Source organism: Lepus europaeus, chromosome 14, assembly GCF_033115175.1.
Source record: "Lepus europaeus isolate LE1 chromosome 14, mLepTim1.pri, whole genome shotgun sequence".
NCBI classification, from domain to species: domain Eukaryota; kingdom Metazoa; phylum Chordata; class Mammalia; order Lagomorpha; family Leporidae; genus Lepus; species Lepus europaeus.
The window spans coordinates 42,748,785-42,764,978 of NC_084840.1; the positions used below are offsets into that span (position 1 = coordinate 42,748,785).

The 16,194-nt window shown below is 37.4% G+C and overlaps 1 protein-coding gene across 3 annotated transcripts in view; it reads right to left on the reverse strand.

Moving 5' to 3' along the window:
- Positions 1 to 16,194, reverse strand: part of TRDMT1 (tRNA aspartic acid methyltransferase 1) — an 81,862-nt gene that overhangs the window by 17,781 nt on the left and 47,887 nt on the right. For 2 of the 3 annotated variants that reach the window (XM_062210517.1, XM_062210518.1), the window contains exons 2-7: positions 13,375 to 13,484; positions 6,065 to 6,141; positions 3,425 to 3,496; positions 2,409 to 2,474; positions 1,195 to 1,264; positions 108 to 191 (exon numbers count right to left, since the gene is read on the reverse strand). In XM_062210517.1, coding sequence (XP_062066501.1) covers positions 108 to 191; positions 1,195 to 1,264; positions 2,409 to 2,474; positions 3,425 to 3,496; positions 6,065 to 6,141; positions 13,375 to 13,484 — 479 coding nt within the window. The remainder of the gene's footprint in view (positions 1 to 107; positions 192 to 1,194; positions 1,265 to 2,408; positions 2,475 to 3,424; positions 3,497 to 6,064; positions 6,142 to 13,374; positions 13,485 to 16,194) is intronic. The other variant, XM_062210519.1, reaches the window with a different exon arrangement.

A 16,194-nucleotide genomic window follows, 5' to 3' on the forward strand; every position in this document is an offset into this window, starting at 1 on the left:
ATAGTCTATGCTACAGGCACTACAGGACGCATATAAACCTACACAAAAGAGTTCTTGAAAATAAGTCAGCAAATGGATGTATTTGAATAAATAAACAATAACAATACCTGACCAGGAGCCTGAAAAGGTAATGGCTCAGACTGACGTTTTGCAACAAGAAAATACCTTAGCCTTGAATTTGGAATGCCAAGCTGCAAATAAAGCACAGCAGTTAGTTAATATAGGAAATTAGAGAGATCTGTACTCACTTTGCACCCAATAAAAAAAACTCACATAGCTATACACTCAGCTTCTGCTAGAGAAAATTCTAGCACTGATTTACAGAAGACTTCTTTGTATTAAGTTCTAAGCCTGTTAAACTGCAGCTCTGTATCTTTATTTGAATTAGGTAGATTGATTCTGATGAATGACTGCATCACTTAATGTAATATTAATATAAACAGAAGAGATTCAATGTAGCTCATAGATACAATTCTATGAATATAACGGTGTAACCTTTTTCCCTCTCTCTCTCTGCCTTTAAGGAGGTTTCATTATATTTCAAAAATGAAGAGGCAAGAAATATGAATAAATTTAAAGAGTTCAGATATTGCAACTTCATATATGTCAATTTCCATACCCTTGTATATCTAATTTTTGAAATGATTTTTCTTCTAATATCTGGGCAAAGAACTATATGACATGGCTAAAGATGGTTAGAAATTAAGAAGAACAATAACAAAAAATATAATACTTGCAAAATCAAAATTTGTCAGATAGCTTATCATAACCAACTACTTCAATGTCTTTAAATATGAAATAAAAGCAACATTTGCAAATTAATGTTATGTCATCAAAAAATAATTAGAAAACCATCATATGTTCATCTGATTTTCAATTTTGGATTATTTTGAAGCATTCCTAAGCTATAGCACCCCTAGCTTGGAAATATCCAGCTTCACATATTTTCAAAACATGTTAGCCTTTATTCTCCTAAAGAAATACATATTCCTTATGAGTTTCAAGATATAAAATTTTTCATAAAATACACATAAGGGCATCTACATACATATACTACATTCTTTAGAAAGAACTAATTTTAAGATTTACCTATAATATTATCCAAAATAGAGGATTTATCAAATCAAATTGCTTTAGGGGGAAAAAGCTTTTTAATTTAACTTGTAAATAAAGGTTTATAATTGTAGTACCTACAGAGGTTGGAGACAATAAAAATTCTTGGTATTGAAAGCCACAATTTTCTATTGTTTGTATCAATAAATCTCTGAAAAGAAAAAGGAAAGAAAAGCTTTCATTCTTTACTTGGAAATGGTGCTGTTATGTAAAATATATACATAAAAACTCATTTAAAGTGGAAAGTGTTTAACCCCAATTAAATTGCTTAAAAATATGATATATTAAAGTCCAGTACTTAAGAAATTAAATAATAATTTTCTATTAGAAATATAGAGCTGCCAGATAGTTTATCCTAATGGAAGTCTGAATTCTGAATCCCTAAGCTGCTAATGATAAGTTTAATATGGAAACAAGAATGATATCGTCAATATATCAAATCAGATAGGAATTACATTGTAGAGAACAACAGAATCAAGGATTTGGATGCTTTCTCGCTGCCTGGGCTGTCATCTAAAGGAAACCTGACCTAGAGCTTCCTCTTGTATCCAACAATAGAGCAGAAAATGCCTTTCAGTAGGACCGATTGGCATGAAAACATTCCTGTTTCAAAAGAAACAGACATCAATAGAAGTGATTAAATTAAGAAAGAGCATTTTCAGGGGCCAGCGCTGTGGCTCACTAGGTTAATCCTCCGCCTGCGGCGCTGGCATCCCATATGGGTGCTGGGTTCTAGTCCCAGTTGCTCCTCTTCCAGTCCAGCTCTCAGCTGTGGCCCAGGGAGTGCAGCGGAGGATGGCCCAAGTGCTTGGGCCCTGCACCCCATGGGAGACCAGGAGGAAGCACCTGGCTCCTGGCTTTGGATTGGTGCAGCGCCAGCTGCAGTGGCCATTTAGGGGGTGAACCAACGAAAGGAAGACCTTTCTCTCTGTCTCTCACTGTCTATAACTCTACCTGTCTCACTGTCTATAACTCTACCTGTCAAATAAATAAATAGAAATAAAAAGTGTTGTTCTCTCTAAGGACACATGTTTTTAAAAAAAAAAAAAAAGAAATATTTTCATTTAAACAAGTACTCATACTGGAAAAAATCAAATGTATATAAATTGGAGAGAATCAGCTAAACAAAGCTATATAAAATACTTTCCATTGTTAACCAAAATCAATACAAATGAATAAAATACATAACACATATGAAATGTCAGAATGCACATTTTTTCAGACTTGTTTTCATAAGTATTCCTACTATAAAATATGCCAAATCTATGATGTATCAAGACAAATACAGTTCTTACCTTGTAGAAGATACTTCAAAACCTTTAACATTCTCTAAGAGAATATACTTTGGTAACTTTTGTAATCTGAAAAAACAAAAACAAATGGAATTCCAAATATCTCATTACTAAGAAGTAAAAAGCAAAGAAAATAATTAATGTGGAAAATATGAGGTAAGTATTTTCTGAATTCTTTTTTTACAAAGGAATTTATATGTTAAAGACAATTTATATTTTATTCACATTTCCCCATAAACAGGGCACACTTGACAAAGTGAGTAGGAAATGTTAATTTCCATTCAAGCCTCTCAAAACATGGGTTTGCACAAGGCTTTTGCATTGCACAACTCAAAGAACTTTCATTCACAAAAGATGGCAGCTTCTGGGGCTAGCACACATTTCCAGGCCATCAGTAACAACATTCATCAACAACATTAGTATCATTCGAATTACTGCTATGAGCACAGGTAACAGAACTGAGATATTAGACTGTGATTCCCTGTCACTCACTATGGTGGCAAGTGCAGAAACTTGAAACATTTGTAGTTATTCTATTAGTTATGGCAAAAGAAGATAAAATGATGTGAATAGTGTCTGAAGGGAGCACATATACACTGTTTATCTCTACAAAGTGAAAAACATTACATTCTTCTAGAACCACAGTTTTGCAGTTAAAGCAAGCATGTAGCAGGGCTGACATTGTGGCACAGAGTATTAAGCCAGTTTGCAACAAAATCCTGTATCTGAACACCAGTCCCAGCTGCTCTGCTTCACACCCAGCTTCCTGCTATTGGCCTGGGAAAGCAGAAGATGATGGCCCAAGTACTTGGGCCCTACCACTCGTGTTAAAGACATGGATGGAGTTTCTGGCTCCTGGTTTTGGCCTGGTCCAGACTTGGCTGTTGTGGCCATTTGGGGAGTGAACCAGTGAATGGAAGATCTCTGTGTCTGTCCCTCTCTTTCTGTTACTCTGCCTTTCAAATAAATAAATCTTTAAAAGTAATAAAGGAAATTTGTACAGGAATCTAAGATTTTACCTGGGAAGAATATCTAGAATATATAAGAAGCTATTGGTCCTTGGATCAGTCATATCACCCTGCAGGCCAATTCTAAAGTAATAAAGAAAGCACAAAAACATATATGAAGAATCTTATATAACGATATTAAATCACTTTTAAAAAGTCAAAGCAGAGAATTAAAATAAGCTGATCTTCACAAAAAACATGATTATCTTTGTTGCTATAGAAAACTAAACGCATTTACTCATTGAATTAAAAATAAAAAGACCTTGTATCTGATATCAATACACTTAAAATGTTACTTTTGCGAAACAGTATAATTAACTTACCTGAAACAAAAAGTACAAGTTAGTGAGAAAAACAATTACTCCCTTAAAATCACCCTGTTTAACACATACACACACACACACAAATTGGCCCAGGACACCTTTGTTGTGACCAAAGTAAGACAACAGTACAGATGAATGGGCCCCAGGGTAGCCACCTGGAGCTGATAGCATTGGTGACTAATTAAGACATAAGCAGATAAAAGAAGTAGTTAAGACTCAGACAATCTTGTCCAAGTAAATAGGAAAGACTTAAGCCATAGGACAAGCAGGAGTTACAGCTTGGTTAGATTAACTAGGGTCAAGATGGGTCTTGTAAACAGTCAGTATTAGAGTGAGCACTTGATCTTAGAAGTGAGGCTTGCAACATGATCAAGGATCAAGCGGAAAGGAAGCTTGGATTGGTTCTGAGGAGCAGAACAGAGGACCTAGATTTACATCTGTGCTACTTATTAGTTTCATAGTACTCAATAAGTTACTTGACAGCATTTTGTTTCTTCATACCTCCCAGCAGGACCAAAACAATCAGTGGATCTGAGGCTCAGCTAGGGCATTAGACTGGACTTACAGAGATTCCACAGCAATCTTCAGTTCTTATTTTGCCTCTTTCCCATAAGAGTTCTTAATAATAATGACTACACAATCAGTTGCATTGCCTTCAGCAGCTAGATTTGGGCTAACACGAGGCTGGGGTAGTAGAAGGGAAGATAGTTTGGTTGGGAGAGGGGCAGGCAATGCAATTTCATAGGAAGCTTCCCTGTGCTGGAACTGCATTCTGTCCTATCCTACACATTGCACTTAACAATGCACACCCTTACAAATGCTTGACAGCATCTTTATATAGAATGTTCCTTCCCTTCTCTGATAAAACTCCTCATCTGCTTTCAACCTCAGTTCAGACATCACCTCTGAAAGAATTCCCCTCTCCTGGGATGCAGCAAGCCATTTTCTCCTCTGTGATCTCCTGGCACTTTTCAGTATTCCTTTACTATATATCTTATTTCACATTATAAAATGTGATTTGTCAATCATTTTCATTAGACCACAAGCTCTCTAAAAACAAGATATACAGCACCAAAAATGATATCCAGCAATAAAACAGTAGTACAAATCCTCATGGAATCAGTTTCCTAAGGAGCTATGAAATTTAGCATGACAATATTCATTTGAATTAGAATATTTATTACATTATATTCCACTTAAAGCATATATATTAAAACAGGAATAGATAAAATGATTCATATTCTGGCTATAACTGTCCCTAATTTTGTAGCCTTGGGAACATTACTTAACCTTTCCATGTCTCAGTTTCTCAACTATAAAATAATGATAACAGCAATGCCCACCCTATAAGCATGTTAAATTAAATGGTATATTCCCTGTAATACACTTAAAGGATTATGATCAGTATTAAAAATAACTTATTGTTATTACAAAGGTATAAAATGAAGATAAATTAGTCAATATTTCCTTTGAGATATAACTCCCTGAGATATAATCAAATAAATACTGTATAATTTTCAAATGAAGAAATTGCAATGTGGGTATTCCAGAATTCAGAATTAAGTGTACATAGAAATTTTTAAAAATGTAAAATTCACAAATGCATGTTTAAATTGTTTTTAAATTTTATTTATTTATTTATTTATTTTTGACAGGCAGAGTGGACAGTGAGAGAGAGAGAGACAGAGAGAAAGGTCTTCCTTTACCATTGGTTCATCCTCCAATGGCTGCTGCGGCCGGCGTACCGTGCTGATCCAAAGCCAGGAGCCAGGTGCTTCCTCCTGGTCTCCCATGTGGGTGCAGGGCCCAAGCACTTGGGCCATCCTCCACTGCCTTCCTGGGCCACAGCAGAGAGCTGGACTGGAAGCGGAGCAATTGGGACAGAATCCGGCACTCCGACCGGGACTAGAACCCGGTGTGCCGGCACTGCAGGCGGAGGATTAGCCTATTGATCCACAGCGCCAACCAAATTGCTTTTAAATGTTACATTTAAATAATTTAGGACTTTCATTATGGAAATCCACTTTAGTTAATCAGTATTGGAAAGTTACTCCTGAATGCTCATTAGTTTAAATAAATTAAGGTAATTTAGACCAGAAATAAATATTTTCTTATGTAGGTATAAAATAAACCTATCAGTCTTCCATATCTACTGTTTATCAAATTATTTTGTTCTTTTGGCAATAATTGCTATTTACTTAATGATTATTGCTGAATTGTAAATGAGTAGATGAACAGAATTATTTGGGAAAAATTTCAAAAATAAAAGCTACAGCTGATGGACATCATAAGTACTCCTTCTCAACATAAAAATATTAAATGCACATACCTTGTGAATGGCTGACATGGAGGGCTCATTAAAATCATATTGAAAGATAACTTGTCAAATTCTTCTAGTGTAATGCCCTAAGGAATAAACATATGGGGGGAAAGGAATATGAAAATATTGAAAGAATGAAGAAGGAAAAATGGTAATTATAACTAAATATAACAGAAATTATAACAGTTTACATAACACAATACTTTTCAAGTCAACTTTAGTCAAACTAACTTCCAGAAACAACCTTGGAAAGGAAGTGCAGTAGTAAACTAAAGCTCTGAGACATTAAGCAACTTCCTTCAAGGTCCCAAAGCCAGCCAAAGCAGAGTTAGAACAGTAGTTCCTTGGATCCCAAGCACTTTGTGCCTCTATGATGCCTCAGATGTAATAGTACTCTGTTTTCTGGAATCAGCTGCATGGAGAATTTTATAATTAGTGGTTTGAGACATTCAGTCTAGGAAACTCTTAAGTGCCTACCTATCAGTAATGTTTTTTATTTATCAAACATGATACATTGATCAGTTACTATCCTTTTCAAGTGTGTCTCTGTCTCTTTCAATTATGGCTCTAGTCTTCATAATTATCTTTTTTGTTTTGGCTTACAGATAAGTCATTTTCATTATGATTTTCACTTCTCTTATTTCTATTAGAAAAAGAAGCAGAAATTTGAAAGTGGAGTATCTTTATTATGCCACATTCCATCAGAAGTCCTAACAAATACTAAATTTAACTTCTGAACTAATTAATTAGTAAGTTTCTTGGAGGCAAAATTAGTATCTTAAACAAATATGTATTTTCTGTAAGAGCTCAATGCCTTGCACAAAACGAATGTCCAAATAACCATTACATGTGATATAGGACATAAACTTCCTAAAGCCTCTCATCATTCTTCAGTTCCCCATTAATCTTCTATCTTCTTTTTAATGTTTTAAAATTAATTAATTAATTTGAAAGACACAGAGGGAGAGATCTTTCATGTATTGGTTCTCTCCATGTGCGTGCAATAGCTGGTGCTGGATCAGGAGGAAGCCAGGAACCTGGAACTCAATCTAGGTCTCTGTTGGTGGCATGGATGCATGTACTTGAGCCATCACCTGCTGCCTCTTAGATATATATTAGTAAGAGCTGGAATCCCAACCCAAGTACTCTGATGTGAGATGTGGGAGTTCCACATGGTATTATAAATGCTACACCAAATGTCCATCTCTCTATCCACTATTCATTTCTTCACTTTAGAATTTGTTTATTTATTTGAAAAGTAGAGAGCCAGGGAGAGGGTGAGGAGGAAGAGGTTAAGGGAAAGGGAGAGGGAGAGGGCACACAAGCAGGAAGCAGGATCAGAAGTGGAGCAGCCAGGATTAAAATCAGCCCACTGACATGGGATGGCAGCATAGCAAGCAATTGTTTAACCTGTGACACCACAGAATTGGCACCTTCCCCATCCCCCCCTTTTTTTTTAACAGGCAGAGTTAGATGGTGAGAGAGAAAGAGGGAAAGGTCTTCCTTCTGTTGGTTCACCCCCCAAATGGCCATTACGTCCAGCGTGCTGCGCCAATCTGAAGCCAGGAGCCAGGTGCTTCCTCCTGGTCTCCCATGCGGGTGCAGGGCCCAAGCACTTGGGCCATCCTCCACTGCACTCCCAGGCCACAGCAGAGAGCTGGACTGGAAGAGGGGCAACCAGGACAGAATCCGGCGCCCCAACGGGGACTAGAACCCGGGGTGCAGGCACTGCAGGCAGAAGATTAGCCTAGTGAGCCATGGCACTGGCCTGTATCCCCTTTTTAAACATGACCCTCAATATAGTTCCTATATATTTGGCCTAGACTTGATATACTCTTTCTTCTTCAGAGTTCATCATTAAAAATAGGGATTTTATTTGCATTTCCCTGGTGGCTAGTGATACTGAGCATTTTTCATGAGTCTGTTGACCATTTGAATTTTCTCTTTTGGAAAAGGCCTGTAAAGTCCTTTGCCCGTTTCTTAACTGGATTCTTTGTTTTGTTGTTGTCGAGTTTCTTGAGTTCTTTATAGATTCTATATATTAATTCTTAATTAGTTACATAGTTTGCAAATATTTCCCCCATTTTGTCAGTTGCCTCTCCAGTTTGCTGAGTATTCTCTCTGCAGTACAGAAGCTTCTTAGCTTGATGCAATCACATTTATCTATTTTTGTTTTGATAGTCTGTACATCTGGGTTCTTTTCCAACAAGTCCTTGCCTATGCAAATGTGTTGCAGTTTCCCCAATGTTATCCTCTAGTAATTTTATGGTTCATATTGTAGATTTAGATTCTTGATCCATTATGAGTTGATTTTTGCATTAAGGTGTAAGGTAGGGGTCTAGTTTCACACTTCTAAACACAGAGATCCAATTTTCCCGGCACCATTTGTTGAAGAGACTATCCTTTCTCTAGAGATTGATTTTAGCTCCTTTATCATATTAGTTGGTTATAGATATGTGGATTGATTTTTGGAGTTTCTATTTTATTCCATTGGTCTACATTTCTATTTTTATGCCAGTATCAGGCTGTTTTGATTATCACTGCCCTGTAGTATGTCTTGAAATGTGCTATTGTGATGCCTCTTGCTGTTTTTGTTGTTTAAGACTGCTTTAGCCATGGTGCACCGGCCGCAGCACGCTGGCCGTGGCGGCCATTGGGGGGTGAACGAACGGCAAAGGAAGACCTTTCTCTCTCTCTCTCTCTCTCACTGTCCACTCTGCCTGTCAAAAAAGAAAAAAAAAAAAAAAAGACTGCTTTAGCTATTGGAGTGAGGGTGTCTTCTGTGTTTCCATATGAAGGATCACTAGCCATCAGGGAAAATGCAAATCAAAACCACAATGAGGTTTCACTTCACCCCAGTTAGAATGGCTCCCATACAGAAATCAATAAACAATAAACACATGTGAAGATGTGGTGAAAAAGGTATCCTAATCTACTGCTGGTGGGAATGTAAACTAGTATAGCCATTGTAGAAGACAGTACAGAGAAACTTCAGAAAGCTGAAAATAGATATACCATATGATCCAGGCATTCCACTCCTGGGAATATATCCAAGGGAAATGAAATCAATATATGAAAGAGTTATCTGCACCCTCATGTTTATTGTACCAAAATGTACAATAGCTAAGATATGAAATCAACCCAGATGCCCATCAACTGATGAATGGATAAAGAAATTACGGGGTATATGTATTATATATAATAATAACTGTGGATATAATATATATATATAATAGAATACTATTCAGCTGTAAAAAAGAATGAAATCCTGTCTTTTGCAACAAAATGGATGCAACTGGAAACCAATATACTTAGTGAAATAAGCCAGTCCCAATAAGACAAATACCATACATTTTCCCTGTATATGAATGAAATTGACATTTTGAGATTCGATAATTGTTTACAGCCCTTATTTCTACTGTTGAGCAACAGTGTTTTTATCTTATTACTATTTTTTGTGTTCTTTATTTAGTGTAGGGTTAATCATGAGTATAAAATAAAATAAAAAGAAAACTAATGAAATCTTTAAAAATCCAAATGAAGGAAAGTATAGATGAAAAAAGAAACAAGAACCAGATAAGATAAATAGAAAACAAATAACAAAATAGTTGAATTAAACACAACAACATTGATAAGATTAAATTTAAATGTTATAAGATTCCAATTAAAGGAAAGGCAGAGACTGTCAGAATGAATAAAAAAGCAAAACCCAACTATATGGTATATACAATAAATGCAATTTAAGTATAAAAGCATATGTATGATAACATTTTTAAATGGAAAAATATATAAGCAGAAACACTAGTTGAAATGGCTATACTAATATCAGAAAAATTAGGCTTCAGAACAACAAATATAGCCTGGGGATACAGAGGGACATTTAATAATGGTAAAAGGATCAATCAGTGAAGAAAACAAATAAAAAGTATACTTGATAACAGAGCTTCAAGACAAAATGAAACAAAACCAACGAGGAAAAATAGACAAATTCATAATTAAATCTGGGAGATTATAATACTCTTCATTCAGCAAATGATAGGAAAGGCAGACAAAAAATCTAAGTAAGGATATAGAAAAACTGAATGTCACTATCAACCAACTTTACTCAAATAAACTTTGAGGAAATAATAAAGTTGAGAAGAAATTAGTAAAATATTAAGCAAATGAAAAAAAAAAAAGAAAAGAAAAGAAAAAAGGCAACTGCACGCAAACCCAGTTACTTCAAAAGATCCATGGGGAAATCCCTAGTTTCAGCAATGGAATAATAGTGCTAACACTCAAAATGAAAGAGAGAATATCACCACAGATGATACAGACAGAAAAAGAATTTCATGAAATCTGAAAAACTTTAGGTCAATAAATTTGACAAATTAAATAAAATGGAGGGGGCAGCACTGTGACATGGTAGGTTAAGCCCCTGCCTGCAGGGCCCGCATCCCATATGGCATCTGTTCCTGTCCTGGCAGCTCCTCGTCCAATCCAGCTCTCTGCTAACGGCCTGGGAAGGCAGTGGAGGATGGCCCAAGTGCTTCGGCCTCTGCACCCATATGGGAGACCCAAAAGAAGCACCTGGCCCCTGGCTTCGGATTGGTGCAGCTCTAGCCATTGCGGCCATCTGCGGAGTGAACCAGCGGATGGAAGACTGACCTCTCTCTCTCTCTCTCTCTCTCTCTCTCTCTCTCTCTCTCTCTCCTTCTCTTTGTCTGTAACTCTGCCTCTAAAATAAATAAACAAATCCTTAAAAAATAAATAACCACATAAAATGGAAAAGATTCAAAGCGAAAAACCATCCCATAGGTGCTGATATTTGGCACAGCACTTAAGTTGTGGCTTAGGACACACACATCCCCTACCAAAGTCGCCTGATTTAAGTACCAGCTACTCTGCTTCTGAACCAGCTTCCTGCTAATGACAACCCTAGGAGGCAGCTGATGATGGTTCAAGAACATGAGTCTCTACCACATAGGTCTCTAGGGAGACCTAGATTGTGTTCCAGGTTCCTGGCTTCAGCCTCACCCAGCCCTGGCTATTGTGGGCATTAGGGAAGTAAACCAGAGTATGGAAAATCTCTGTCTCTCTGTCTCTGTCTCTGTCTCTGTCTCTCTCTCTGTGTGTGTGTGTGTGTGTCAAACAAAATAAATAAGCAAAAACCTTTTAAAAAACTTAAAATACCATCAAACCCATAAATATTTAGGGATAAATTAATCACCACACATGTAAGACTTACACACTAATTATTACAAAATATTGCTGACAGAAATTTTAGGAGACAAAAATAAATAAAAATATTGTGTCATGCACTGAAAAATCAAGTTTTATTAGGATTCAATTGTCTCAAAACTGACCAATAATCAATGTATCTTTTTGTAGAACTGGCAAACTGATTCTAAAATTTGAACATAAATGTAATGAATTTTTTAAAATAAAATAAAAAGGAACATACAAAAGAAATGTAAAGAACACCAAAATAATCTTGAAAAAGGAAAACAGAAGTGTAAGAACTTACACTGACTGAATTCAGTATATACTATAAAGCTATAACAATCAAAACAGTGCATTACTAGTATTTGAATAAACATGCAGATACTACTGAGGAGAGGGTTCAGAAATAGACCCACATATATAAGTACATGATCTACTTTAAAAAGGGGGAGGGGGCTGTCAAGGTAACTGGAGAAAGGACAAGCTTTAGCAGAAAGTGCTGGGACAAGTTTATATTCCCTTGGAAAAAATAAATAAACTTTGACCCATACCTTACACTGAACACAAAAGAATAATCTTTAATGGATCACAGACCCTAAAGTCAAAATCAAAGCTATAAAATTTCTGGGAGAAAATAAGGTAAGCAAAGATTTCTTAGGACACAAAAAACATGACATTTACATATATTTATATACACACACATATATATAGGAGGTTATATATATATATGTTATATAAAAATATCTAAACTTCGATGGACACAGTTAAGGAACTAAAAAACGGACAAGGTACAGAAATGGACAAGATATTTATACTTATTTCTGACAAGTAAGTTGAATTTAGAAAACATAAGCAACTTTTACAGCTAAATAATAGAAACACCTAAATCATAAAAATTGGGCAAATTCTTGACAGAGAAGCTAGAAAAATGGCCAATAAGTACATGAAAAGAAATTCAATATTATTAGTCATCAAATAAATGAAAATTAAAATCATACTACTAAACACTTAATAAAATTGCTAACATGTAAATGACTAACAATAGCAAGTGTTGACAAGGATATGAAAGTTACTTAAACAGTGACATTGGGACTGTAGGATGGTAAAAAACACTTCGTAAAATTTTTTTTTCATAAATTAAAAAAAAAATCATGTAACTGAGCAATTCCTCTCCTACCTATTATCCATAAGAAATTAAAACAAAGGTTCACTGGCCAGCACCCTGGCTCAATAGGCTAATCCTCCGCCTAGCAGCACCGGCACACCGGGTTCTAGTCCCGGTCAGGGCGCCGGATTCTGTCCTGGTTGCCCCTCTTCCAGGCCAGCTCTCTGCTGTGGCCCAGGAGTGCAGTGGAGGATGGCCCAAGTTCTTGGGCCCTGCACCCCATGGGAGACCAGGAGGAAGCACCTGGCTCCTGCCTTCGGATCAGCGTGGTGCACCGGCCACAGCACGCCAGCCACGGGCCATTGGAGGGTGAACCAACGGCAAAAGGAAGACCTTGCTTCTCTGTCTCTCTCTCTCTCACTGTCCACTCTGCCTGTCAAAAAATTAAAAAAAAAAAATTAAAACAAATGTTCACACAAAGATCTGCACATAAATACATAAAACTTTTCACAAGAAATTGGGAGGCAAAGCATAACTTCATTATTTTTAAAATCTCTCACTGTACAGGAGTGTTAAATACTTCTGCTGAGTTCATGATAGGTGAAAAGGGTTAACTTTTGACAGGTTTGCTTAGCACTCAATAAGTAATAGCCAATGACTGTGTCCCCTGTTTTCACCACATGGTTTATAAATGTTGTGTGAGTATTGACTGAAAGCAAAGAATTAAATAAAGGTTAATATCACCATAGAATCAAGCATTTAAAAGTCAAGCATAATCTTAAACCTCAACCCCTTCCCTCAGACACCAAAATACTGATCTCTCTCTGTCTCTCAATCTAGGTGGAAATTTTTTTGAAAACAGCCTGTTTTCTACTGGTAGAATACAAAACACTAATTCTCTTCTCCTAAACTTTACTTATATATGAATTATCTTCTAATTAGGCTAGTAAAAACTAATATTTGGCTTTTCAACCACATTTTCCTATTCTATACTTAATAAATAATTACTCACTTCAATGGTCTTGGCTAGTAATAGTGTGTGAGGAAAATTATACTCATATACTTCATTAGCGACCGTGTTTACATCAATTGCAGCCACCACTTGTGCAGGAACACAGCTTTCTGTAATGATAAAATGAAATGCATTAAAAAGCTTTATTGATATATAATGTGCACACCACTGAATTCACCCACTTAAAGTTTAGGAAAGTGTTTAAATTAGGTGAACAATTAACTGGTGTCCAAATGTAAAAGGCTCACAAACCAAACAATTCAAATAATGACAGACCAAGAGCAAATCTGAGAAGAATAAGGAAAATAACTGTACAGCCTTCACTGCCTTTCTGTCTTGCTGCTTAAGAAAAAAGTACTTTAAAAATGGTTTCAGATCCAGAGAATTTCAATATTTATTATGGCAGCCAAAGTCTGATCTCTGAAATTGCAGCTGTTGCAATTACCACTCCCTCAAAACCAGTTATGTGGGGGCCAGCACTGTGGCGCAGAGCATGAAAATGCCGCCTGTGGTTCTAGCATCCCATGTGGGCACCGGTTCGGGACCCGGCTGCTTTACTTCCAATCCAGATCTCCGCTATGGCCTGGGAGGGCAGTAGAAGATGGTCCAAATTCTTGGGCTCCTGCACCTGCATGGGAGACCCAGAAGACGCTCCAGGCTCCTGGCTTCGGATTGGTACATTTCCGGCCACTGCAGCAAACTGGGGAGTGAATCAGCGGATGGAAGACCTCTCTCTCTCTCTCTCTCTCTCTCTCTCTCTCTCTCTGCCTCTGCCTCTCTGTAACTCTGCCTTTCAAATAAATAAATAAATCTTTAAAAAAAAAAAAAGAAAGTTATGTGTATCTCTGTGCCAAACCAGGAGAAAATGTATAGAATTTTAGAAACAAAAGTATTTAAGATTTTTTAAGAAAATTAGCAGAGAAAATATGGTGAAACATTACATGGTAGCTCCAAATAGCTATTTCTTTCATAACCATTTGCCACTTAATGGTTAGTTTAGTCCAAATATCAAAAGAGGGTAAGGGAAAATAGAGTGTGAGATTAGGGCTCATAAAGCAGGCACCTAGAAATAAACCCAGATCACAGAGACAGGCCACAGAGAAAGGCTCACGTACTCAGAGAACTAACATAGGCTGACACTGACATAGAAGAGACGAGTCCAGGGAAGACAAACGCATTAGTATCTCTAAGTATTTCTAAGTGCCAGCTAGGCTTAAGTCACTCTATTAGGACCATTTATGCCCTCTTTCCTACTCCCTCTCCCTGCCCTGATCAGGCATTCTACTAAAAAATAAGGTCCTTATTTTATTATTTTGCTAATTAAGATATACAGTGGGGCCGGCGCCATGGCTCACTTGGTTAATCCTCCGCCTGTGGCACCGGCATCCCATGTGGGTGCTGGTTCTAGTCCTGGTTGCTCCTCTTCCATCCAGCTCTCTGCTGTGGCCTGGGAGGGCAGTGGAGGATGGCCCAGGTGCTCGGGCCCTGCACCCGCATGGGAGACCAGGAGGAAGTACCTGGCTCCTGGCTTCAGATTGGTGCAGTGTGCCGGCCGTAACAGCCATTTGGGGGATGAACCAACAGAAGGAAGACCTTTCTCTCTGTCTCTCTCTCTCATTGTCTAACTCTATCTGTCAAATAAATAAAAAAAAAAAAAAATATATATATATATATATATATATATATATATATATACTATAAGCAACCTGATGTAGCCTACTTGGTTTCAACTAAATATGCAGCAAACTGGAATTGTCAGTTCTTAGTTAACATAACTTTTATTTTTTCTGGTCGATTGAAAACCCACTAAGCCCACTATGCTTAATCTAATCAATAGTTAATTTTATGTTCTTCTATTATGTGTTATAATACCAACATAAAAACCAACAAAAATCAACCTCCAAAAGAGTTTTTCATAGAGATACAAAATCTGATGAGCTAAATATGTTTTCGGGAAACAATAGATTTTTTTTAACGAAATATTTATTTATTTATTTGAAAGGCAGAGTTACAGAGAGAGGTAGAGACAGAGAGAGGTCTTCCATCCACTGGCCCACTCTCCAGATGGCCACAACTGCCGGAGCTGTGCCAATCCAAAGCCAGGAGCCAGGAGCTTCTTCCAGTTCTCCCACCTGGGTGCAGGGGCCCAAGGACTTGGGCCATCTTCCACTGCTTTCCCAGGCCATAGCAGAGAGCCAGATCGGAAGTGGAGCAGCCAGAACTGGAACGGGTGCCCACATGAGATGCCAGCACTGCAGGAGGCGGCCCTTCCCGCCATGCCACAGTGCCAGACCCTGAAACAACAGATTTTTAAAACCAATAAGCGGGGCCAGCACTCTGGCCTAGTAGATAAAACCGCCACCTGCAGTGCTGGCACCTCATTTCTGTCTGCTGCTTTTCCAATCCAGCTCTCTGTTATAGCCTGGGAAAGCAGCAGAAGATGGCCCAAGTGCTTGGGCCTCCGCACCCACATGGGAGACCTGGAAGAAGCTCCTGGCTCCTGGTTTCGGATTGGCCGAGCTCAAGTCATTGCAGCCATTTAAGGAGTGAACCAGCAGATGGAAGACCTCTCTCTTTCTCTCTGCCTCTTCCTATCTGTAACTCTGCCTTTCAAATAAATAAATGAATCCAAAACAAAAATAATGTATAGACTGGTGCATGGATTTTAGACTGCTACAAAATTATGGTCTACTGCATGACTTAAAAAGTTATTTCCATTAACAGAAATGAATATACAGGCTGAGTGTTACTTATCTAAAATGCTTGGAATCAGTAGTATTTCAGATTTCAGACTTTTTTGGACTGTCAAGTATTTGTATA